Source organism: Lolium rigidum, chromosome 1 (assembly GCF_022539505.1).
Source record: "Lolium rigidum isolate FL_2022 chromosome 1, APGP_CSIRO_Lrig_0.1, whole genome shotgun sequence".
NCBI classification, from domain to species: domain Eukaryota; kingdom Viridiplantae; phylum Streptophyta; class Magnoliopsida; order Poales; family Poaceae; genus Lolium; species Lolium rigidum.
The window spans coordinates 188,064,805-188,089,521 of NC_061508.1; the positions used below are offsets into that span (position 1 = coordinate 188,064,805).

At 46.9% G+C, this 24,717-nt stretch overlaps 1 protein-coding gene across 1 annotated transcript; it reads right to left on the reverse strand.

The window, feature by feature from the left end:
* Window positions 1–947: 947 nt before the first annotated feature.
* Window positions 948–2,024, reverse strand: LOC124682843 (xyloglucan endotransglycosylase/hydrolase protein 8-like). The gene is made up of 3 exons (XM_047217452.1): window positions 1,703–2,024; window positions 1,422–1,618; window positions 948–1,323 (listed from the first exon to the last, which is right to left on the reverse strand). Exons 1-3 carry the CDS (start codon window positions 1,970–1,972, stop codon window positions 948–950), a joined length of 843 nt encoding a protein of 280 aa, XP_047073408.1. The 5' UTR covers window positions 1,973–2,024.
* Between the last annotated feature and the right edge of the window lie 22,693 nt (window positions 2,025–24,717).

Sequence of the window (24,717 nt, forward strand, 5' to 3'; positions counted from 1 at the left end):
TGTGGTCGGCCATGGATGGATGGTAGCTTGAGGTGTGCCCGTCGCCCCCGCCGGTGTCCACCATATATAGCCATGGCGGGGCGGGAAACAACGTTGGCGCGCAGGGCGTTTCCCACGCGCGCGAAACGCCGGCGAAACTTGCCAATGTATTGGGCAAGCGCAGGAACGATCGTCGTCGCGCGGGAACAGTTAATCGCCGGCGTCAGTCCTCGACGGGATGTAAAACGCCATTAGCGAGCTTGACGCTGTCCCCGGTAAAAAATGCAAACAGTCGCCCTAGGCCACATCGCGTCTGCGTGCCGATGCAAGCGGAAATTCGGACGTCCGAAATGCGTCGGTCCGCTGGAGATGCCCTCAGCCGGAGTTTCATACCGAGTACCCTCAGCCGACCACAGAGAGAGAGAGGGGTAGATCGGACAGTGGGCACCGCTCGAACATGGCAGCGCTGTGTGCACAGCTGTGCCGTCACTCAATGCGCGCTACCGAGAAAAGGAACAACGAAGCAGACAGTTGTCACTTGTCTGCTTCCCATCAACAATCATATTTCAGCTTGCAAGAATCTATTGGAAACGCGTCCATCATTATCTGCAAGAAAAGGTCGGAAACGCATCATCGTTATCTTACAAAAATGTCAATCCTACAAAGTTTCTGAACAGAACATGTGACAAGATGACACAAACCCAAGACGAAATGTCAACATTCCTTTTAACTATATGTTCGATTTAGTTACATTCTTCACACCTACACTTTCATCCTTCTCAGTTCATCTCGGCATGAAAACAAACGGTACCAAATAATCAGGAACGACGATGCTAAAAATCTACACGGGAAATGGCAAAGGGGTAATGTCCATGGCGGAATTGAATGAACAGAATAAACAACTGCAAGAAACAGATCAATCAAATCTGGGTGGTCTGCTATAATTCGAAAACAATGGATGCATTGCATCACTTGCGGCCACACTCCCCGGGGAATCCCTTGGGGAAGCGCCAGCCGTCGGCGCAGTAGTTGTAGGAGAGGCAGTTGCGCTCCGCCCAGGCGACGGTGTCGAGCTCCTCGTCGCCGAGCTCCCGGTGCATCCAGGCGTCGGAGCCGTCGGGGCAGCGCGACGAGTTCTTGCTGTGGACGCAGCCGTTGGCGTGGTAGGCGCGGTAGGAGACCACGAAGGGCTCGTGCCTCCAGTGGATCTTGACGTTGCCGTGCTGCGTTGCCCAGTAGCTGCCGTCCCACAGCGTCGCGTGCACCTCCATCGGCCTGCTCGTCGGGAACGGCAGGTCATCGTAGTTCTTGAACGTCCTCACCGCCACGTTGTCCACCTCGAATCTGGCAATGCCGATTTGGGCGAATCGAACCAAATTAGTTGGAATTGTACGAACACATTAGTCGAATTGGATGGAAAGAACTTGGAATTGGACGCGTACATGATGTTCTTGGGGTTCCAGGTGATCTTGTAGGTGTGGAAATCGGCGGAGGGGTCGAACCAGAGGTAGAACTGGTGCTCCTTCTTGCCGTCGCCGCTGGCCCAGACGTTGGTGTTCATCACGTAGGGCTGCCCGCTCGAGTTCCCCATGAACTCGATGTCAATCTCGTCGTGGGTACTGCTCTCCCCGGACGTCAGCTGAAAATATCCAGCGGTGTTCAATTTAGCCAAAAGAAAAGAAAACATCAGCAAAGATTCAGACGAAGCTGTTGGCTGGCCTACGTAGAAGGAGGTGACGGTGCCGGCGGAGTTGCCGTCGACGAGCTTCATCCGAACGCTGAACTCGCCGAAGAGGTACTTGTTCTTGGATTTGAAGCCGGAGCCGGATTCCTGGTCGAGCTCCAGAGAGAACTCCTGCCCGCCGTTGCCGTCGTCCTTGTACCCGATGTGGTCACGGTCGCCAATCACCTCAAACTGCTCGTCGAAGTCGGCCTTCGCCGTGAGGACGGCGAGGAGGGCCAGAACGACGAGGAGGGACAGGCGTGCTGCCATGTTTCGCTGCTGCTCTGCTCTTCCTGTATGATATGATGCAGGTACAGTGGTACTGGAATGGTGTCAGTGTGTTGTTTCGCAACGGGGCCTCGCTTTTAACTGATGCTCTTCTCTCCGCCACCGCTAGATGGATGGATCGAGCTGGTGGTGAACTGGTTGGGGCCGGCGTCACGGAAGGTTTCGATAATGCGGGCGGTACACGCACATGTTCGTGTCGCCTGGGGCCAAAGTTTTCCAACTTTTCTTTACCAGAATCTTCGGTGGGCTATTGTTGGTGCTTAATCACATGCCAAATCAACAAATAACCGTCTTAAAAAAATAAAATGTATCGGTAGTACCAGAACTTGAAGACCCAAACTGATATGGTTACCGGCCTTTCAAATATGTAACATACGGTAACTAAATACCTCAAAGTCTTCATCTAGATCACTGGCTCGCCGTATAGCTCTGTATACGCTCACGTGGCAATGGCCAAAACTTTGCAACTTCATGCAAAAAGACCCTTGGAAATCCTAATTTCATTTTCGAAACATAGAGACTCAGTAGTGAGACCCAACATATCAACCTTACCAACCTACCACCACTCCTCTCTCTTCCTCCCTTTCCCACTTCGGACCCCGCCGTTGTTCTTCCTCCGCTAGTGCAGCGCCGCCGCACCGCGCTCGTGTTGCCCCGCCCAGCTGCCCTCCTTGTGAAGGATGCGCTAGCGCGGGCCGATGGTGCTCCGCGGGGATGCGCGTGGGGAGTCGGCCGACATAAGCTGCTCCCGATGCATCAAGTTGTGTGGCTACTGGTCACTGCTCTCGGCCTACCCATGCTTGCTCGTCGCGGGGCTGCTCGCTGACCTCGACACATGGTTGCTGCTCCCAAGTTGCACTTGCTTGCTCGCTGGCCTCGTGGCTACGATTTTAGGGTTCAATTGCGACTGCTCGTGTCGCGGTGTCGTCGTACACACCGTAGAGGCATGGCGATGCGCGACGTGGACCGATGTTGCCTGTTGGGGCATCTCTAGGTTACCCCTCAGAGGAGGTCGCAGGGCACACAATAGATCGCACTAGCATGAAGGTCGGTAGAGGAATATTATCCACGCGAGGAGAGGGATGGCGGCGGCAAGGTGGGTAGCACGGCCACACAGGTTTAGTTAAGTCCAACACGCGAGTGGCGGCGCCCGACGTGCCCCACACGCAGACTAGGCAGATGAATCCGGCGGCGGCGAGGTGAACAACATGGCTAGGCGAGGAGATGGACGGCAACGAAAGAGGTGGACTTCTCTGCCATGCGAGGAATTGTGCCGACGGCGAGGTGGGCAGCACAGTCTCGCGGGGCTCCTCTAGTTCGTGTGGGGTTGGTGTGGCGGGGGTGGTAATCTTTTTTTTGTTGAGAAATCCCCTATGTTAACTGCTAACCAAACACTGACCTTTCAGGTAGCAACCAGATTGTCTTTTGTCAAGGGTATTTTTGCAAAAAAAATCAAACTGTTTTGACCGGTCAACCCTTGCCCCGTCAGCGAATCTGTAGGCATTGACAAGTTAATACCTTGTCAATTGGCGTCGTCTGTGGGAATTGGAGGCTGCAAGGATGTGATCTCGATGGCATCGTCAACATCATCAACGGCAAGCAATGCGATGGACGGAGATAAACGGATCCAACCTGATCTCGACGATTTTGTTCCTCACCCTCCCGCCCGTTTGCATGCATATGCCGATCTGGAGGATTCAACGGAGATGATGTTCGGGAGTTTCCGCTTCCTCGTCGGGAAAGAACGATCGCATCATCTCGCGGCACTGATTTTTTTGGGACCGTTAGCGGTCGATTCCGATTTCTCGGGATCATCAGCATCATCAATCGAGTCAGGCGACGAGGTGGTTTCGAGCTTCACCAAGCCCGCCATCGGCGGGGGACTCGTCGATCTGTTCGGCGACATGACTTGTGGGTCGTTCATGGATTTCGATCTGGGTAGCGACTCGGAAAGCATCGATCGACTTCATCGACATATCTACTTCTATTAGGGAGGTCTTCGCCGATATATACGACGGTGTCAAACAACTACAATATATCATCAAGTCTGCGCAATCGGGGAAACAAGCCCCAAGAGGACGAAGCGTCGGAGGCTTTCGATGATTTGGGCAACCCATACATCGATCCCGCAGATCTCACGTGTGGAACAGGAAAAGAAATACATTGGGTCCACGCCGCGAGAGAAAATACAGCTGCCGCAAGCAGCTTGGGATAGATCTTAGAGAGCCATGAACGGTACACAACCGATGACCACCACGGCTACACCGGAGGCGTTGCAAGCATATCAATATAAACTCGCACGTGCTGGACGAGAACTAGAAAAACAAAGAAAGTTACTCGATGAAAGAAGAGTTGCAGCTTCTGCATCAAGTGCGCGCAGGGCCAACCTGAGTCGACAATCAGGAACTTCGGGAGATAGTCACAGAGACGCCCGTGCAAGAAACAAATCGCGATTGGAAAATGTGCCTGAGCATGAACAAGAGAACTTGATCCAAAACCTCGACATGTCATTTATGTCGATATACACGAGAGGGCACATCATCCCAAAAACGCCGGAAGCAGGATATATGGCGACACATACCTTCATATTGGCATCTAAACCACCTCCGAGAGATCCCAGGGAAACACTATACTAGATGGCTATGGCAGGAGTCGGCGTTATGGGGACAGCAATAGCAGGTTCAAGTACACCACAACCCGAAAGTGCTCCACGAAGAAATAGTCCAAGGCAAATAGTCCTCGACCAACTACGGTGGCAGCGCGAGACCCTCCACGAGAAGGCAACGCGAGAAACAAGGTGACACAAGCACGAGTTGACAGAGCAAGACAAGAGAGGGACCGTGATAACAGAACGTGAGAGCGTCGGCATTCAACAAAAGTTAGTGAGGAGGATTTATGCGGGCTTCCTTGCTTTACCCGACGAGTTCGCAAAACCAAAGTACCTTCTAGCTTCAAGTTACCTGACATCTACAAAAAAATTCGATGGATTGCAAGATCCTGAGGATTGGCTAGTTGACTGCTTGGAGATAGTGAAGCTGATGGGCGGAACCAGGGCAATAGCCATGCAGAGCATTCAGGTCCACCTCAGTGGAGCCGCAAGATCTTGGATGAAGAAGCTACCAGAAGGATCCGTCGATAGCTGGGAAACTTTCGAGGACTTGTTCGTGTGGAACTTCCGTTCCATGTGCAAGAAACCGGCGTCAATAGAACAGCTAAGGACTTGTAGGTAGAAGTCGGATGAATCAATGAGGATGTACATCCAGAGGTGGAGCATCATAAAAGATTCGGCTGAGAACGTGTCATATGAAAGAGAAATCGACACGCTTATTGCAGGAATCCGAAGAAGAGATCTAATTGAGGAATTGGGAAGATCCAACCCAAGAACAATAGCTGACCTCATGGAGATAGCGAATCGCTGGGCTGATGGGAAAGACGTTGTTCATAACAAATGGCAGAGGTCACCCGAGGAGGATCGTAATAGAAATAACAATCAAAATAGGCGACGTTTCCGACACTTCACAGATTATGACGGTCCCAGCCAAGTGACGGCTGGCTTCCGAGGAAATAGTGGAGGAAATCATCAAGATGATTACCAGCGGAACAATGACCAACACAATGATCATAGAGATGCGCCGAGTTCCGGCAGGCAAAATAACCGGCCTAGGTTCCTAAGGCCATACAACATGTCACCCGAAGATCTGTTGAACGGGCCATGCCAGATGCACTCTACCTCGGCAATGAGGAAAAGAGACAGTCGGGTCATCTTCAGAAGGATTGCCAAAATTTTCAAGCTCTGCGAAGATACGCGGAAAACACCAACACGCAAGCAGCAAAAAGGGGGTACGTGCAGGGGCCAAGGAGTGAAATTCACCTGCCACCACCACCCGCAATTACAAGCGCGAATCAACATCAGTTGCAACTTGCGGCACCTCCGAGCAATGATGGTGACTTCATAGACACAACGGGAGCAGTGTCAATGATACAGAAAGGCAGACCCTCGAACAGAGCGCAAAAATTAATTTCGCGGCAGGTGTTCATGGCAGAAAAGTCGCCTCCACCAACCATTGAATACCTTAATTGGTCGGGACATGATCTTACCAGCGGTGATTGCGGGCTTTGAGGTTCCAGCATATTCATAGATGGAGGAACCAGTTTAAATCTCATATAACCGGATACGTTACGGAAGATGAACATCTCTCTGGCAAATTTGACACCAATGGATACGTATTTTCATGGCATCACACCTAAGAAGCCAAATTATCCTCTAGAAAGTTCCTACTCGACGTACAGTTTGGAACATGAGAAAACTTCAGGAAGGAGAAGCTGGAGTTCGAAGTTATCGATTGGCCGTCGCAATATCATGCTCTCCTAGGACGACCCGCGTATGCTAGATTCATGGCCGTGCCGCATTATACATACCTGCTATGGAGGATCCCCGGGCTCAATGGCCCAATCACAGTCAAAGGAAGTTTCGCTCAGGCGGATAAGTACGACAAAGACTTTCACAAGCTCTCTGAAACCTTCGGGATGCAGGCTGAGTACGAAGCATCCAAGCTTACAACCAACTACGATGTGTTACCCGACGGAGGTAGATCTTTGCAAAAGAAAGGTTTCGACACCTCCAAGAACTCTAAGGAAGTGCAGATCCACCTGACAGATCCAAAAAAGACGATATCTATCGCGTCCAACTTGGACAGCGCATAGGAAAGCGCGCTCATCGACTTCCTCCGTGAGCGCTGGGAAATCTTTGCATGGTGTCCAGCTGACATGCCAGGAGTACCCAGGGAACTTGCCGAGCACCCTCTCAATCTAGATCCAAGAGCTAGACCAATTTGACAACCTTTGCGGCGATTCTCCGAGCCATACCGCAAAGCCATGCTATCTGACATCTTGTGGAAGTCCTTGTCGCACGTATCTGCTAGAGCAAAGCTCCTCTTTACTGTGATTGGGCCCTTGGGTCCGGGAAGTCTCCATAACAAATATGTATAATGTGGCACCGCCATAAATCTAGCATAAGCGGGTCGTCCCAATAGAGCATGATAGTGTGATGGAAAATCAATGACTTCGAACTCGAGCTTCTCTCTTCTCTAATTCTCTCGGGTTCCGAACTGAACATCGAGATTGATCTTTCCCAGTGGATAGTTCGGCTTCTCAGGTGTGATGCCATGTAAGCGCGTGTTTGTTGGTGTCAGGTTTGAGAAATATATATTCATCTTCCTCAATGTGTCTGCGAACATGAGGTTCAAACTGCTCCCTCCATCTATGAATATGTGCGAAACATCGAATCCTGCAATTACGGCTGGCAAAATCATAGATGATTTCCCTGGTCGTGGAACTTGAGGCGGATGATCTGCTTGGGTGAACCCGATGTCCTGTGCCGACCAATTCAAGTACTCGATCGTTGGTGGAGGCATCTTCTCTGCCATGTACACTTGCCGCGAAATCACCTTTTGGGCCCTATTCAAGGGTCTGCCCTTCTGAATCATTGACACTGCTCCTGTTGTGTCAATATAAGGACCGTTGTTGGCTGGGGTTACCGCCAATTGCAACTGATGTCGATTTTCGTCGGTGATTGCGGGTGGAGGTGGAAGGTGAATCTCACTCCTTGGCCCCTGAGGGTTCCCCCTGTTTGCTGCCTGTGCATTGGCATGTCCCGCGTATCTTTGCAATGCTTGGAAAGTTTGGCAGTCCTTCTGAAGATGACCCGACTGTCTTTTCCCAGTATTATCGACAAAGAAGTGCATCTGGCATGGTCCATTCAGAAGATCTTCGGGTGATACATATGGCCTTTGGAACCTCGGCCAGCTATTTTGCCTGCTAGAACTTGGAGCATCCCTTTAATCACTGCGCTGCTTGTTACTCCTCTGATAATCATCTTGATAATTTCCTCCACTATTTTCTCGAAAACCAACCGCTACTTGGCCGGGCCCATCATAGTTTGAGAACTGTCGAGAGAAACGTCGCATATTTTGGTTGTTATTTCTGCTGCGGTCTTCGTCGGGTGACCTATGCCGTTTGTTTTGGACAACATCTTCGCCATCTGCCCAGCGATTCGCTATCTCCATGAGCGTTGCTATTGTTTTCGGGTTAGACCTTCCCAAGTCCCCGATTAAGTCCTTTCTTTGGATCCCCGCAACAAACGCATCTATTGCTCTTTCGTCACATATGTTCTCTGCTGAATTTGTTATAATGTTCCATCTCTGGATGTATGTCCTCATTGGTTCATCATATACTTCTGCCTGCAGTCCCTTAGCTGCTCTACTGATGCAAGTTTCTTGCACATGGATCGAATTTTTTTCACAAACATATCTTCAAAAGTTTCCCAGCTGTCGATGGATCCTTCTGGCAACTTTTTTTATCCATGACCTTGCGGCTCCGCTTAGGTGGACCTGGATGCTCTGCATGGCAGTTCCTTTAGTTCCACCCATCAACTTCACTGTCTCCAGGTAGTCGACAAACCAGTCCTCAGGATCTTGCAAACCATCGAATTTTTTGTAGTTGTCAGGTAATTTAAACCCAGACGGAACCCGAGTTTTGCGAACACGTCGAGTGAAGCATGGAAGCCCACACATATCTTCCTCATCTACTTCTGGTGAGTGCCGACGTTCTCTTCTTTCTTGCCTTTCTCTATCGACTCGTGCATGTGTCGTTGTGTCTCTCGCGTCACCTGTCCTTGGAGGATCTCGCGTTACTGCAGCAGGTCGAGGACTGTTTCGCCTTGGGGCGCTGATACGCGTACAGCACGCGTCCGTTGGGAACCCCAAGTGGAAGGTGTGATGCGTACAGCAGCAAGTTTCCCTCAGTAATAAACCAAGGTTTATCGAACCAGTAGGAGTCAAGAAGCACGTTGAAGGTTGATGGCGGCGGGATGTAGTGCGGCGTAACACCAGGGATTCCGGCGCTAACGTGGAACCTGCATAACACAACCAAAGTACTTTGCCCCAACGAAACAGTGAGGTTGTCAATCTCACCGGCTTGCTGTAACAAAGGATTAGATGTATAGTGTGGATGATGATTGTTTGCGAGAAAACGAGTAGAACAAGTATTGCGATGGATTGTATTCGATGTAAAAGAATGGACCGGGGTCCACGAGTTCACTAGAGGTGTCTCTCCCATAAGATAAATATCATTTTGGGTGAACAAATTACAGTCGGGCAATTGACAAATAGAGAGGGCATAACAATGCACATACATGATATGATGAATATTGTGAGATTTAATTGGGCATTACGACAAAATACATAGACCGCTATCCAGCATGCATCTATGCCTAAAAAGTCCACCTTCGAGGTTATCATCCGAACCCCTTCCGGTATTAAGTTGCAAACAACGGACAATTGCATTAAGTATGGTGCGTAATGTAATCAATAACTACATCCTCGGACATAGCATCAATGTTTTATCCCTAGTGGCAACAGCACATCCACAACCTTAGAACTTTCCGTCACTCGTCCCGGATTTAATGGAGGCATGAACCCACTATCGAGCATAAATACTCCCTCTTGGAGTTAAGAGCAAAAACTTGGCCGGAGCCTCTACTAATAACGGAGAGCATGCAAGATCATAAACAACACATAGGTAATAGATTGATAATCAACATAACATAGTATTCTCTATCCATCGGATCCCGACAAACACAACATATAGAATTACGGATAGATGATCTTGATCATGTTAGGCAGCTCACAAGATCCGACAATGAAGCACATGAGGAGAAGACAACCATCTAGCTACTGCTATGGACCCATAGTCCGAGGGTGAACTACTCACTCATCACTCCGGAGGCGACCATGGCGGTGAAGAGTCCTCCGGGAGATGATTCCCCTCTCCGGCGAGGTGCCGGAGGTGATCTCCAGAATCCCCCGAGATGGGATTGGCGGCGGCGGCGTCTCAGTAAGGTTTTCCGTATCGTGGCTCTCGGTACTGGGGGTTTCGCGACGAAGGCTTTAAGTTGCGGAAGGGCAATGCGGGGGGCCACACGAGGGCCCCACACGCTAGGGCCGCGCGGCCAGGGTCCAGGCCGTGCCGCCCTGTTGTGGCGGCGCCTCGTGGCCCCACTTCCTTTCCCCCTCGGTCTTCTGGAAGCTTCGTGCAAAAATAGGACCCTGGGCGTTGATTTCGTCCAATTCCGAGAATATTTTCTTTGTAGGATTTCTGAAACCAAAAACAGCGAGAAAACGACAGAATCGGCTCTTCGGCATCTCGTTAATAGGTTAGTGCCGGAAAATGCATAAATACGACATATAATATAAAACATGTAGATATCATCAATAATGTGGCATGGAACATAAGAAATTATCGATACGTCGGATACGTATCAGCATCCCCAAGCTTAGTTCCTGCTCGTCCCGAGCAGGTAAACGATAACAAAGATAATTACTGGAGTGACATGCCATCATAACCTTGATCATACTATTGTAAGCATATGTAATGAATGCAGCGATCAAAACAATGGTAATGACATGAGTAAACAAATGAATCATAAAGCAAAGACTTTTCATGAATAGTACTTTCAAGACAAGCATCAATAAGTCTTGCATAAGAGTTAACTCATAAAGCAATAAATCAAAGTAAAGGTATTGAAGCAACACAAAGGAAGATTAAGTTTCAGCGGTTGCTTTCAACTTATAACATGTATATCTCATGGATAATTGTCAACATAGAGTAATATAACAAGTGCAATATGCAAGTATGTAGGAATCAATGCACAGTTCACACAAGTGTTTGCTTCTTTAGGTGGAGAGAAATAGGTGAACTGACTCAACATAAAAGTAAAAGAAAAGTCCTTTAAAGAGGAAAGCATCGATTGCTATATTTGTGCTAGAGCTTTTTTTTTTTTGAAAACAAGAAACAATTTTGTCAACGGAAGTAATAAAGCATATGTATCATGTAAATTATATCTTACAAGTTGCAAGCCTCATGCATAGTATACTAATAGTGCCCGCACCTTGTCCTAATTAGCTTGGACTACCGGGATCATCGCAATACACATGTTTTAACCAAGTGTCACAAAGGGGTACCTCCATGCCGCCTGTACAAAGGTCTAAGGAGAAAGCCCGCATTTTGGATTTCTCGCTTTTGATTATTCTCAACTTAGACATCCATACCGGGACAACATGGACAACAGATAATGGACTCCTCTTTAATGCATAAGCATGTAGCAACAATTAGTATTCTCATATGAGATTGAGGATATATGTCCAAAACTGAAACTTCCACCATGATTCATGGCTTTAGTTAGCGGCCCAATGTTCTTCTCTAACAATATGCATGCTCTAACCATTAAAGTGGTAGATCTCCCTTACTTCAGACAAGACGGACATGCATAGCAACTCACATGATATTCAACAAAGAGTAGTTGATGGCGTCCCCAGAAGACATGGTTATCGCACAACAAGCAACTTAATAAGAGATAAAGTGCATAAGTACATATTCAATACCACAATAGTTTTTAAGCTATTTGTCCCATGAGCTATATATTGCAAAGGTAAAGAATGGAAATTTTAAAGGTAGCACTCAAGCAATTTACTTTGGAATGGCGGAGAAATACCATGTAGTAGGTAGGTATGGTGGACACAAATGGCATAGTGGTTGGCTCAAGGATTTTGGATGCATGAGAAGTATTCCCTCTCGATACAAGGTTTAGGCTAGCAAGGTTATTTGAAACAAACACAAGGATGAACCGGTGCAGCAAAACTCACATAAAAGACATATTGTAAACATTATAAGACTCTACACCGTCTTCCTTGTTGTTCAAACTCAATACTAGAAATTATCTAGACTTTAGAGAGACCAAATATGCAAAACAAATTTAGCAAGCTCTAGGTGTTTCTTCATTAATAGGTGCAAAGTATATGATGCAAGAGATTAAACATGAGCACAACAATTGCCAAGTATCAAATTATTCAAGACATTGTAGAATTACTACATGTAGCATTTCCCGATTCCAACCATATAACAATTTAACGAAGAAGATTCAACCTTCGCCATGAATACTATGAGTAAAGCCTAAGGACATATTTGTCCATATGCAACAGCGGAGCGTGTCTCTCTCCCACACAATGAATGCTAGGATCCATTTTATTCAAACAAAACAAAAACAAAAACAAACCAATGCTCCAAGCAAAGTACATAAGATGTGATGGAATAAAAATATAGTTTCGGGGAGGAACCCGATAATGTTGTCGATGAAGAAGGGGATGCCTTGGGCATCCCCAAGCTTAGACGCTGGAGTCTTCTTAAAATATGCGGGGGTGAACCACCGGGGCATCCCCAAGCTTAGAGCTTTCACTCTCCTTGATCATATTGTATCATCCTCCTCTCTTGATCCTTGAAAACTTCCTCCACACCAAACTCGAAACAACTCATTAGAGGGTTAGTGTACAATAAAAATTAACATGTTCAGAGGTGACACAATCATTCTTAACACTTCTGTACATTGCATAAAGCTACTTGGACATTAATGGAACAAAGAAATTCATCCACCATAGCAAAAGAGGCAATGCGAAATAAAAGGCAGAATCTGTCAAAACTGAACAGTCCGTAAAGATGGATTTTATTGAGGCACCATACTTGCTCAAATGAAAATGCCCAAATTGAATGAAAGTTGCGTACATATCTGAGGATCACGCACGTAAATTGGCATATTTTTCTGAGCTACCAACAGAGAGGCAGGTCGAAATTCGTGACAGAAAAGAAATATGTTACTGCGCAGCAATCCAAATCTAGTATGAACCTTACTATCAAAGACTTTACTTGGTACAACAATGCACAAAACTAAGATAAGGAGAGGCTGCTACAGTAGTAAACAACTTCCAAGACTCAAGTATAAAACAAAAATACTGTAGTAAAAACATGGGTTGTCTCCCATAAGCGTTTTTCTTTAACGCCTTTCAGCTAGGCGCAGAAAGTGTATGTCAAGTATTATCAAGAGATGGAGCATTGACATTACCTTGGGTGTTGGGAGTTTTCTCAACCATGCATAGTATGTTGGATACATAAGTTTCAGCGGCTCCCTTTTCATTAGTCTTGGGCTTGCTGCTCTCATCAAACAAATTTTCAGGAACAAGCCAAGCATAATTATTATCTAGAGCTTCATGCATCGCTAGGAGCTTACATGGTATTGGTGCCTTAATCTCCCCACCATCATTAGCATTATTAGTGTATTTTATTCTATACATATCCATTTTTTCAAGTGTTCTTTTAAAATCGGTGATCATACCAAGCCTTTCATGCTTAATAAAAACTTTTCTAGCTTCTATAGCTATATCTTCAAATTCTCGCACTAAGACTTTTAGAACAAAATCTCTCTTCTCTCCCCGCTCCATATCAGAAAGTGTAAGAAACATGTGTTGTATCATGGGGTTGAGACTAATAAATCTAGCTTCCATCATGCGTACCAAACAAACAGAGGCATCTTCATAAGTAGGGACAGACTTTTGCAAGGGGTATATCTTTAAGATCTTCATGCATACTAACATGGGTGAAAAATTCTTCTATATTATCTCTTCCAATTATAGACCCTTGTCCCACAGGTATATCTTTTACGGTAAAATTAAAAGGAAACATGTTGAAATAAGTAAAGCAAATGCAAGTAACTAATTTTTTTTTGTGTTTTTAATATAGAGTGCAAGACAGTAAATAAAGTAAAGCTAGCAACTAATTTTTTTGTGTTTTGATATAATGCAGCAAACAAGTAAGTAAATAAAATAAAGCAAGACAAAAACAAAGTAAAGAGATTGGATTGTGGAGACTCCCCTTGCAGCGTGTCTTGATCTCCCCGGCAACGGCGCCAGAAATTTAGCTTGATACGCGTACAGCACGCGTCCGTTGGGAACCCCAAGTGGAAGGTGTGATGCGTACAGCAGCAAGTTTCCCTCAGTAAGAAACCAAGGTTTATCGAACCAGTAGGAGTCAAGAAGCACGTTGAAGATTGATGGCGGCGGGATGTAGTGCGGCGCAACACCAGGGATTCCGGCGCCAACGTGGAACCTGCACAACACAACCAAAGTACTTTGCCCCAACGAAACAGTGAGGTTGTCAATCTCACCGGCTTGCTCGTAACAATGGATTAGATGTATAGTGTGGATGATGATTGTTTGCAGAAAACAGTAGAACAAGTATTGCGATAGATTGTATTCGATGTAGAAGAATGGACCGGGGTCCACGAGTTCACTAGAGGTGTCTCTCCCATAAGATAAATAGCATGTTGGGTGAACAAATTACGGTCGGGCAATTGACAAATAGAGAGGGCATAACAATGCACATACATGATATGATGAATATTGTGAGATTTAATTGGGCATTACGACAAAGTACATAGACCGCTATCCAGACATGCATCTATGCCTAAAAAGTCCACCTTCGAGGTTATCATCCGAACCCCTTCCGGTATTAAGTTGCAAACAACGGACAATTGCATTAAGTATGGTGCGTAATGTAATCAATAACTACATCCTCGGACATAGCATCAATGTTTTATCCCTAGTGGCAACAAGCACATCCACAACCTTAGAACTTTCTGTCACTGTCCCAGATTTAATGGAGGCATGAACCCACTATCGAGCATAAATACTCCCTCTTGGAGTTAAGAGCAAAAACTTGGCCAGAGCCTCTACTAATAACGGAGAGCATGCAAGATCATGAACAACACATAGGTAATAGATTGATAATCAACATAACATAGTATTCTCTATCCATCGGATCCCGACAAACACTACATATAGAATTACAGATAGATGATCTTGATCATGTTAGGCAGCTCACAAGATCCGACAATGAAGCACATGAGGAGAAGACAACCATCTAGCTACTGCTATGGACCCATAGTCTAGGGGTGAACTACTCACTCATCACTCCGGAGGCGACCATGGCGGTGAAGAGTCCTCCGGGAGATGATTCCCCTCTCCGGCAGGGTGCCGGAGGTGATCTCCGAATCCCCCGAGATGGGATTGGCGGCGGCGGCGTCTCGCATAGGTTTTCCGTATCATGGCTCTCGGTGCGGGGGTTTCGCGACGAAGGCTTTAAGTAGGCGGAAGGGCAACGCGGGGGCCACACGAGGGCCCCACACGCCGGGGCCGCGCGGCCGGGGTCCGGGCCGCGCCGCCCTGTTGTGGCGGCGCCTCGTGGCCCCACTTCCTTTCCCCTCGGTCTTCCGGAAGCTTCGTGCAAAAATAGGACCCCGGGCGTTGATTTCGTCCAATTCCGAGAATATTTCCTTTGTAGGATTTCTCGAAACCAAAAACAGCAGAAAACGACAGAATCGGCTCTTCGGCATCTCGTTAATAGGTTAGTGCTGGAAAATGCGTAAATACGACATATAATGTGTATAAAACATGTAGATATCATCAATAATGTGGCATGGAACATAAGAAATAATCGATACGTCGGAGACGTATCAGGCGCCTTCAGGTGGTGTACTGGAAGTTGCGAACGTTGTTCCCATGGCTCCAACTCCTGCCATGAACATTTGATATAATGCTTATCTTGGATCTCTAGGAGGTGTCCTAGATGCAAATATAAAGGCCTGAGTCGCCATATATCCGGCTACCGGTGTTTTGGGGATGATGTTTCCTCTTGTATCTATCGACATAAAGGACATGTCGAGGTTTTGGATCAAATGCTCCTGCTCAACTTCGGGTACATGCGCCAATAGAGATCTTCCTCTGTCACGTGCTGCTCTATGGTTATCTCCCGAAGTTCCTGATTGTCGACTTAACTCAGCTCTTCGCCTGCTCGATGCGGAGGCTGCAACTTTTCTTTGCTCAAGTATAACCTTTTCTTTTTCTATCTCCCGCCTAGCACGAGCGAGTCTATATTGATACGCTTGCATCTCCTGCAATGTAGCGGTGGTGGTCATCGGCTTCGTGCCGTTCATGGCTCTTGCTGCTCTGTCCCAAGCCACCTGCGGAAGTTGTAGTTTCTCCCTCGGTGTAGGCCCAACGTACTTGCTCGCGTAAGATCAGTGGGATCGATGTATGGATTTCCCAGATTATCGAAAGCCTCTCATGCTTCATTCTCCTAGTGACTTGATTCACCAATTGCACAGACTTGATGATATTTTGTCACTATGTGTTCATCTTCCGAGTCGGTGACACCATCGTAGTAATCGGTGAAGACCTCCGAATAGAAGTAGATCTGTCGATGAAGTTGAAGCTGTCAATGCTTTCCGAGTCGCTGTCCAGATCGAAATCCGTGAACGACCCGAAAGACATCCCGCCGAACAAATCGGCGAGATCTCCGTCGGCGGTGGGCTTGACGTAGCTTGCCGGCGAAATCTCCTCGTCGCTTGACTCGATTGACAACAATGATCCCGAGAAATCGGAACCAACCGCTAACGGTCCCGAAAAAATCGGTGCCGCTAGGCGATGTGATCCTTCTCTCCCGACGCAGAAGTGGAAACTTCCGAACGTCATCTCCATTGGCTCCTCCAGATAGGCATATGCATCCACACGGGTGGGAGGGTGAGGAACAAAATCAACGAGACCAATTTTTATCTGTTTAATCCATCGCGTTGCTTGCCACCGATGATGTCGACGATGTTGAACGTGCCATTGAGATCAGCTCCTTGTCGCCTCTAATTCCCATAGACGGCGCCAATTGACAAGGTATTAACTTGTCAATGCGTACAAGTTGTAGACTAGGTTTTTCGTGGAAAGTAGAGGGCAAGTGATCTCGAAGGTTTCAGCCGAAAAGGTGCTCGACTACTAAAAACTAGGGTTGTGTTGACATTGAATCGATCCTTTCTTTCTCCCTCGACTCCCCCTTATATAGGAGGCAGAGCCGAGGGTTTCGTGATGTACAAGTTATAAACAACGGGAGACTCTTTGAGTTCGTCCCGTATAGTTACAAGTCTCTATTCCTAATATATCTCTATCTTCCATATCGACGCTTTATTGGGCTTCCGGGCTTTGTAATCTTCGGGCCGTGGGCCTTCAGTAGATCCCGGGTACCTTCTTCGGCAGGCCCATAAGGGATGCCTATGTCAGCAGGGATCATCTCTGACCGATGATCTCAAGGAAACCTTTGACAACCTCGACAAGTTCCATCTCAAGTTGAACCCGACAAAGTGTTCCTTTGGTGTTCCTGCGGGGGAACTCCTCGGATACTTAGTGTTAGCTAGGGGAATAGAGGCCAACCCAGAGAAAATACAGGCTATCTTGACAATGAGAAAACCAACCAAGCTCAAGGAGATACAACAGCTGACTGGACGAGTCGCAGCTTTGAGTAGGTTTGTCGCCAGGTTGGGAGAAAAAGCGTTGCCCTTTTACGCGCTAATCAATCAAGGGGAAAAATTAGAGTGGAATGAGGAAGAAGACGAAGCTTTTGAGCATCTGAAGCGAACTATCTCAACACCACCAGTACTGGTGGCACCCCAAGAAAAAGAACCGCTGCTGTTATATATTGTGGCCACACCTCAGGTGGTCAGCACAGTCCTTGTGGTAGAACGAGAAGAAGAAGGGAAGATTCACGGTGTTCAGTGGCCGATATATTTCCTTAGCGAAGTTTTATCACCATCCAAACAGTGCTACCCAAAATATCAGAAGCTAGTTTATGGAGTTTTCATGTCAGCACGGAAGTTAAGACACTATTTTTCGGCGCACCCGATGATAGTGGTCAATGAGGCTCCTCTCTCGAATATACTAAACAATCCAGAAGCTACATGACATGTCTCCCTTTGGGGAATCAAGCTTTCCCCTCGGGACATCAAATATGAAAAAATAAAGGCGATCAAGTCACAAATTCTACCGGACTTCGGTGCAAAGTGGATGGAACTCCAAAATACGGGACCCCCAGATTTATCGAGTACCTAGCATATGAATTTCGACGGGTCCAAGAGATTGGAAGGAGCTGGAGTAGGCGTAATACTTGTTTCACCACAGGGCGACAAGATGAAGTACATATTGAGGATGACCTTCCTGAATGCACCAATAATGAGGCAGATTATTAAGCCATGATTCACGGGATGAAGATGGCAAAGGCGTCCGGTGCTACTCGCTTAAAAATCTTTGGCGATTCCTAGTTGGTGGCTCAACAGGTGATGGACAAGTGCGACGCAGTCAATAACAACATGATAGCGTATAAGGAGGTATATAACGAACTCGAGAAAACCTTCGACGGTTGTGAAGTTAATCACATCAGCAGACTCAGCAACGATGAAGCCGACATTCTGGCAAACATCGGCTCGCAATGCCTTCCCATACCACCTGGAGTTTTTTGGGAAGAGATCAGTGAGAGATCAACCAAGGCGAAGAAGGTGCCGAAGCCAAAGAAAAAGGAGAAACCTAAGAAAGACTCAGGGCTCCAGCAGCTCCAGAAACACATACATCGGAAGATGAGGAGGAACCAGAGGAAGTCATGATGATTCAAATTCCCTAGATGCAGATTTACCTAGCGTACATCACGAAGAAAGAGATACCCGAAGATCCGGTTAAGGCAAGGCGAGTTATTCGATGATCCAAAGCGTGGTAAAGGGAGAACTATACAAACAAAGCATCTCAGGAGTATTTCAGAGGTACGTCACACCTGAAGAGGGACGAGTTATATTAAAATACATACATGAAGGAATATGCGGCCACCACGCAAGCAGTCGAGCAATAGCAGCCAAAGCTTTTCGCGCAGGGTTTTATTGGCTGACGGCAATAGAGGATGCAAAATACATAGTACGCACTTGCAACGTGTGTCAGAGATTTGCATTCAAACCCCACTCTCCAGCAGCAGAATTAATGCCGATACCATTGGCATGGCCTTTTGCACAATGGGGGCTTGACATCCAAACCCCACTCTCCAGCAACGTGTGTCAGAGATTTGCATCCAAACCCCACTCTCCAGCAGCAGAATTAATGCCGATACCATTGGCATGGCCTTTCGCACAATGGGGGCTTGACATGGTGGGAAAATTACACAAGTCCTGGCCAGGAGGACACATGTATTTTCTCGTGGTTGTCGATAAATTCACCAAGTGGATCGAAGCAGTACCAGTAACTTCATCAGATACAACATCGGCGGTGAACTTCATCAAGGGGATAGTTTTTCGGTTCGATGTCCCCAACAACATAGTTACGGACAACGGCAGCAATTTCACCTCCCGAGAATTCAAGGACTAATGTGCAGGTGTGGGCATCAAGCTACAGTTCGCATCGCTGGCGCACCCGCAAACCAATGGTCAAGTCGAAAAAGCCAATGGTCTTATTTGCAACGGCATCAAAAAGCGCCTTCTAACACCGTTGGAGAAAGCGCGACATAACTGGGTCGACGAGCTGCCTTACGTATTATGGAGCTTACGAACAACGCCGAACGTAGCAACCCAAGAAACACTGTTCTTCTTGGTCCATGGAGCCGAGGCAGTGCTGCCGATAGAAATAGAACACAACTTCACGAGAGTCGCAGAATATGAAGAGGAAACTTCGCAGAAGGCGCGGGAGGAGGATGTTGACGCACTCGATGAAGCAAGAGATGAGGTACTATCAAGAGTAAACGCGTATCAGTAGAATCTAAAAAATTATCACAACCAACATTTGCAGCCTAGATCATTTCAAGTCGGCGATTTTTTAGTCCTTCAACTCACACAAGAAGGACACGAGAAATTTGAATCTCCATGGTTGGGACCGTATATCGTCACTGAAGTTATTCCAGGAGGAGCTTATCGGTTGAAGGACAAGAAATCAGGCAAGGATGAACCAAACCATGGAACGTGGCACAGCTATGGCGTTTCTACGCGTAGAATCAATATTGTATTAACTATGTAAGCATACATTGTATCTGAAGAGCTCGCAAATTTTCAGACGCATTCTTTTCCTTTCGGGGCACCGAGTGGGTCTGGAATGTTTTTAATGAGGCGAGCTTGCGATGCTGCAATATAACATGGTTGAAATAAAAATAGTAATGGCATATACTCTTTTCAAGCTAGGCTCGGGGGCTCGAACCCGACAAATTTACAATATATTCAACTCCAAAGCATCTATCAATTTACACGCCTTAGTTTCATGAAAAACCTCGCGAACAAAATAAAAATAGTCACGCCAGCCGAGATACTCGGGGGCTCAAAGGGAAAAATATAACACAAGAGTTTGCTTTGACTTTACATGAGTCTCGCAATAATAGTTACAATATACACGAACAATAGATATATGCAACTCTGCGTTTTGGTTCAAACCTAAGCGCACTCGAAGGAAAAATAAAAAATAACTCTCATAACAATCTGCCTATACTTATGTTTTGTCTTGCAGCGCGGACAATCTGTGTCGAATCATCATACCGAAATTCCTTGAAGAAAGTGGCGTCCACCCTAAGAATCTCATCGCTCATTTTTTCGGCAACGGGAGACATGGCCGCATTATGTTTGTCAACATTTACCCTCCTCTTCGACATCTTGAGGTAAAAAGTATCGACATCATTGCCAAAGTCCAACTTCGAGTGGCAGATTTTCAACCAAATCAAGGCCACCTTGGCGCCGGCCACCATTTGAGCCTTCACAAAGTCATGAATACTATGCACGTCCTTAAATTTACCCATAAGCTCGGTAAGATTTCCAGGCTGAGGGTTCTGAGGAAACATAGCATTGTACACCATGGCCAGAGTGCTGCTAAAGAAGTCGCGGAATTTCCGAACTTGGGAGGCTCGATCCTGGAATTGAACGATACAGTGAGTGCGACCTTCATCTTCCCAGAAGTCAATATCATTTTTTCTCGCAAGGTGAAGAAAGACTTCGACTCGCGAGTTTACTCTTTGTTCTTCGGCAGCAGCATCCAGAAACAAACCTATAAGCAACAAAAGGGATAAACAACACAGCGTGAGAAAGGATACGGAGAATATTAAGGAAGCGACAAGATCAAAGTAACATACCAGTCATATCTTGACTTGCATCAGTCATTAAGTCAAGCATATAGCTCTCGCGTTGAGCAGCTCGAGAGGCATTGGCAGTAGCAGACTCCTTCAATTCAAGAGCTTCATGTGCTTGACGAAGAGCAGCTTGCTCACGATTCGAAGATTTGCGAGATTGGTCCGTAACTGTCACAACCTGTTTCTTCATTGCTTGTAACTATTGTCGCAAATCGGCCATCTCTTGGTGGATCGAGTCAGCACACGAGGAATCATCCAAGGAAACGCCGCCAGGAGCTCTTGCAGAATGAGAAGTGGCGGGTGAAGCGTTGGAAGTTCCAGCTCTAGTATAAATATCAAAAATAAACTGGAAGACAAAAAAGATCGACATCAATCATTCGGCAAACCACATCTTTTCATTCATATTCAGCACATTTACATAAAGCGAGTCCTTACAGAAGACGGCTCCTAGAGAGCCCATACAAATTGTCGAGAGCAACAAAAGGTGGAAATAGCTAAAAAAGGGAAAAAAGAAAGAAGAAAAAGGTTGGTCTACTTGACCTCCGTCCGAGCAGTGCTAGGAGAAGCGGGGGACGTTGGGTCAACGAAGGCGATGACTTTCTTCGAGAAAGCCTTGGCATCCATCACCAGAACTTTCCACTTCGTCGAGTTCAGGCCCTTGGGAGTCCCAGCTTTAACCCAGTCAACTTCTTGGCCGCTAGCCGCGACAAGGGCGATGGTCCCTTCGACTCCAATCTTCAGGCTAGCCTGACGATAGGCCAAAGCCGGATCTTCCTTCGCTCACCCGATGAAATATGAGGCTCAAAAAACAAGGAAAATAACAAGACAATATAGAAGTGCAGACGAAGAATTTTCATCTTACATTTTCGAGTTACACATAACTCGTCATGTACTCCTATCGGGGGATCAAGATATTGTCATTAGACAAACTCGAAGAAATTCACAATTCCAATAGCCGATAAAGGCACTAAACAATATATTCTCAGAGCGCGTCCGCCACGAAAAAAACTCTGAATGCCGTAACTCAGAAGAGCTTACGAAGATAAGTGATACGTCTCAAACGTATCTATAATTTCTTATGTTCCATGCTAGTTTTATGACAATACTCACATGTTTTACATACACTTTATATCATTTTTATGCATTTTCCGGTACTAACCTATTAACAAGATGCCGAAGCGCCAGTTCCTGTTTTCTGCTGTTTTTGGTTTCAGAAATCCTACACAAGAAATATTCTCGGAATTGGACGAAACAAAAGCCCACGGTCTTATTTCCCACGGAGTCTTCCAGAACACCGAAGAGGAGACGAAGAGGGGCCACGAGGCGGCCACACCATAGGGGGGCGCGGCCCCACCCCTGGCCGCGCCGCCATATGGGGTGGGCCCCTCGGGCGTCCCCCGACTCTGCCCCTTCGCCTATATAATCCTTCCGTCGCGAAAACCCTAGTACCGAGAGCCACGATACGAGACGCCTGAAAGAACATCTCTCATAATATGTTTTGTGTGTTTGATGTCAATGTATGTGATACTCTAATGTTTGATGAAGTGGTGCAGGGATTATATAGATACATGAATATGAGTGAGTTGTGTGGAAAAACGAGTCAAAAGTTAGCTGAAAAGGTTTCACCAGGCCGGATAATCCAGGCCGGATATTTGCAAAATATCTGGCCCCCAAATTTTGGCTAAGGACTCGAGGCTATGTGGCTCAGTACCTCCCTGGCATGAGGCCGGATTATTGGCCGGAATTTCCCCAAGGCCGGATAATCCGGGCCGGATATTTGCAAAATATCCAACCCCCTAGATTTTGGCTAAGGACCAGAAGCGACGCGGCTCAGTACATCCCTGGCATGAGGCCGGATATTTGGCCGGACATTTGGCCGGATTTTCTCCTGAGCCGGATTTTTCCGGGGGGCCGGATTTTCCGGCCCTCGAAAAGCACCAACGGCTGGATTTTGAGAGGGGGTATTTATACCCCCCTTCTCCTGCCTTCCTTCTTGCTCAATCATTGAAGAAATTCTGCCAAGCCTCACCACCATTAGAGCCACCTCAAGAACTCAAGATGTGCAAGATCTTCTTCCTCCCCCAACCAAAGCTCTTGATCTTTGGAGATTCGAAGGAGAAGACACCGATCTACATCCTCACCAAAGCGATTTACATTTCCCCCTCATTTGTTTGAGGGCCCTCTTGCTAGTGTTCCTCTTTGGATCCCTAGTTGATTTGTTTTGATGTATTGTTGTTGATTGTTGTGTTGTTACAGTTGGGAGCCTCCAATTCGGTTGTGGATATGTGCCCCAAGAACCTTGTAAAGGCCCGGTTTCCGCCTCGAGGAAATCCCTTAGTGGAAGTGGGCTAGGCCTTCGTGGCGTTGCTCATAGGAGATCTGAGTGAAGCCTTCGTGGCTGTTGGTTTGACTTTCGTAGCAACCACACTCCTCCAAACGTAGACGTACCTTCTTGCAAAGGAAGGGAACTACGGGAATCATCTCCGTGTCATCGCGTGCTCCACTCTCGGTTACCTCTATCCTATTCTATCTCCTATATATTGCGTAGCTATATCTTGCTTAGTTGGTAACCTTATCATATAGGTAAATTCACTTAGTTGCATATCTAGAGAATTTACCTTTGTGTCAAGCCTAAATTGAAAAAGAACTAAAAATTGGTTAGCACCTATTCACCCCCCCCCCCTCTAGGTGCGGCATACGATCCTTTCAATTGGTATCAGAGCCTCGGATCTTATTTCGGGCTTAACCGCCTAAGAGTATGCCGGACGAAGAGCCTCCGGAAGGGGCCGCTAAGATGGTCTCCATGGATGATTTCAATTCGTTGAGGTCCTCCATGGAAGCTCAAATGGAAAGCATGAGAAAAATGATTTCTGAGCTTTTGACTCCGGCCCCTCCCATGGCTCCCACCGTAGAGGTAAAGGACACGGGTAGGTTAGAAGAGGGAGATGGTTCGGCATTACCCTCCTCTACCAAACCCGTGGATGGTGATAACTTAAACACTATCAAATCTCCCATTGCATCTCCTAGGGGAACAAGTGGAGGTGAGAGCTACAATCGAGTGGCTCCGCCTTTCCTATCTCCCGATATACCGGTTCCCCATCCTCATATAAACATTCGGGGCGACCCACCTAAGTTTTCCGTTAAGGATTTTGATACTTGGCAATTTGAGTTTCGCTCTCATGTTCGCAGTGCCTCCAATGAACTTTGGAGAATCATCGTGGAAGGCTTCAAGCCCTACAACCCCAACAAGTTGACTAGAAGAGAAGCGGTTGATAGTCAACTCAAAAACACTGCCTTGCACATGATTCAAACTAGTGTGGGGACAAAGGAATTGTCCCGCGTTCGGAATTTCACCACCGCCAAGGAAGCTTGGGATGGTTTGGCCGCTAGTTGCATTGGAAGTGATAGCATGAGAAGGAACAAGTATAATGCTCTTCGGAATCAAGCCGAAGGTTTCTTGAGGCTACCGGATGAAGATCATGAAGCCATGTATGGAAGACTTCTCACCGTTGCCAATGCTTTCCGGAATGTGGGTGCCACCCACATCAATGACTCTTGGATCAAGGATAAGTACATTGATTGCATGATGCCGTTTGAACCCATTGATGTCAAGACTCTTGTTGGGAGAGAATGCTTTTCCTCTCTCACTTCTCAACAAGCCGTGCACGAGATGCAAGCTCTCAAGGTGCTTGAGCAAAACTCTCATGATTCTCGCAATCGAGCTCTTGGGATGTCAAAAGGGTCCAACCTTGCCTTGGCGGTCAACTCCGTGGAAGATGTGAACCCTCAAGAATCATATAGGGCATCTTGGAGTATGTCCTATCCGGAAGACTTGGAACTCCACTACAACGATCACATGGCCTTCCATGCAAAATCTTTTGGGTTGA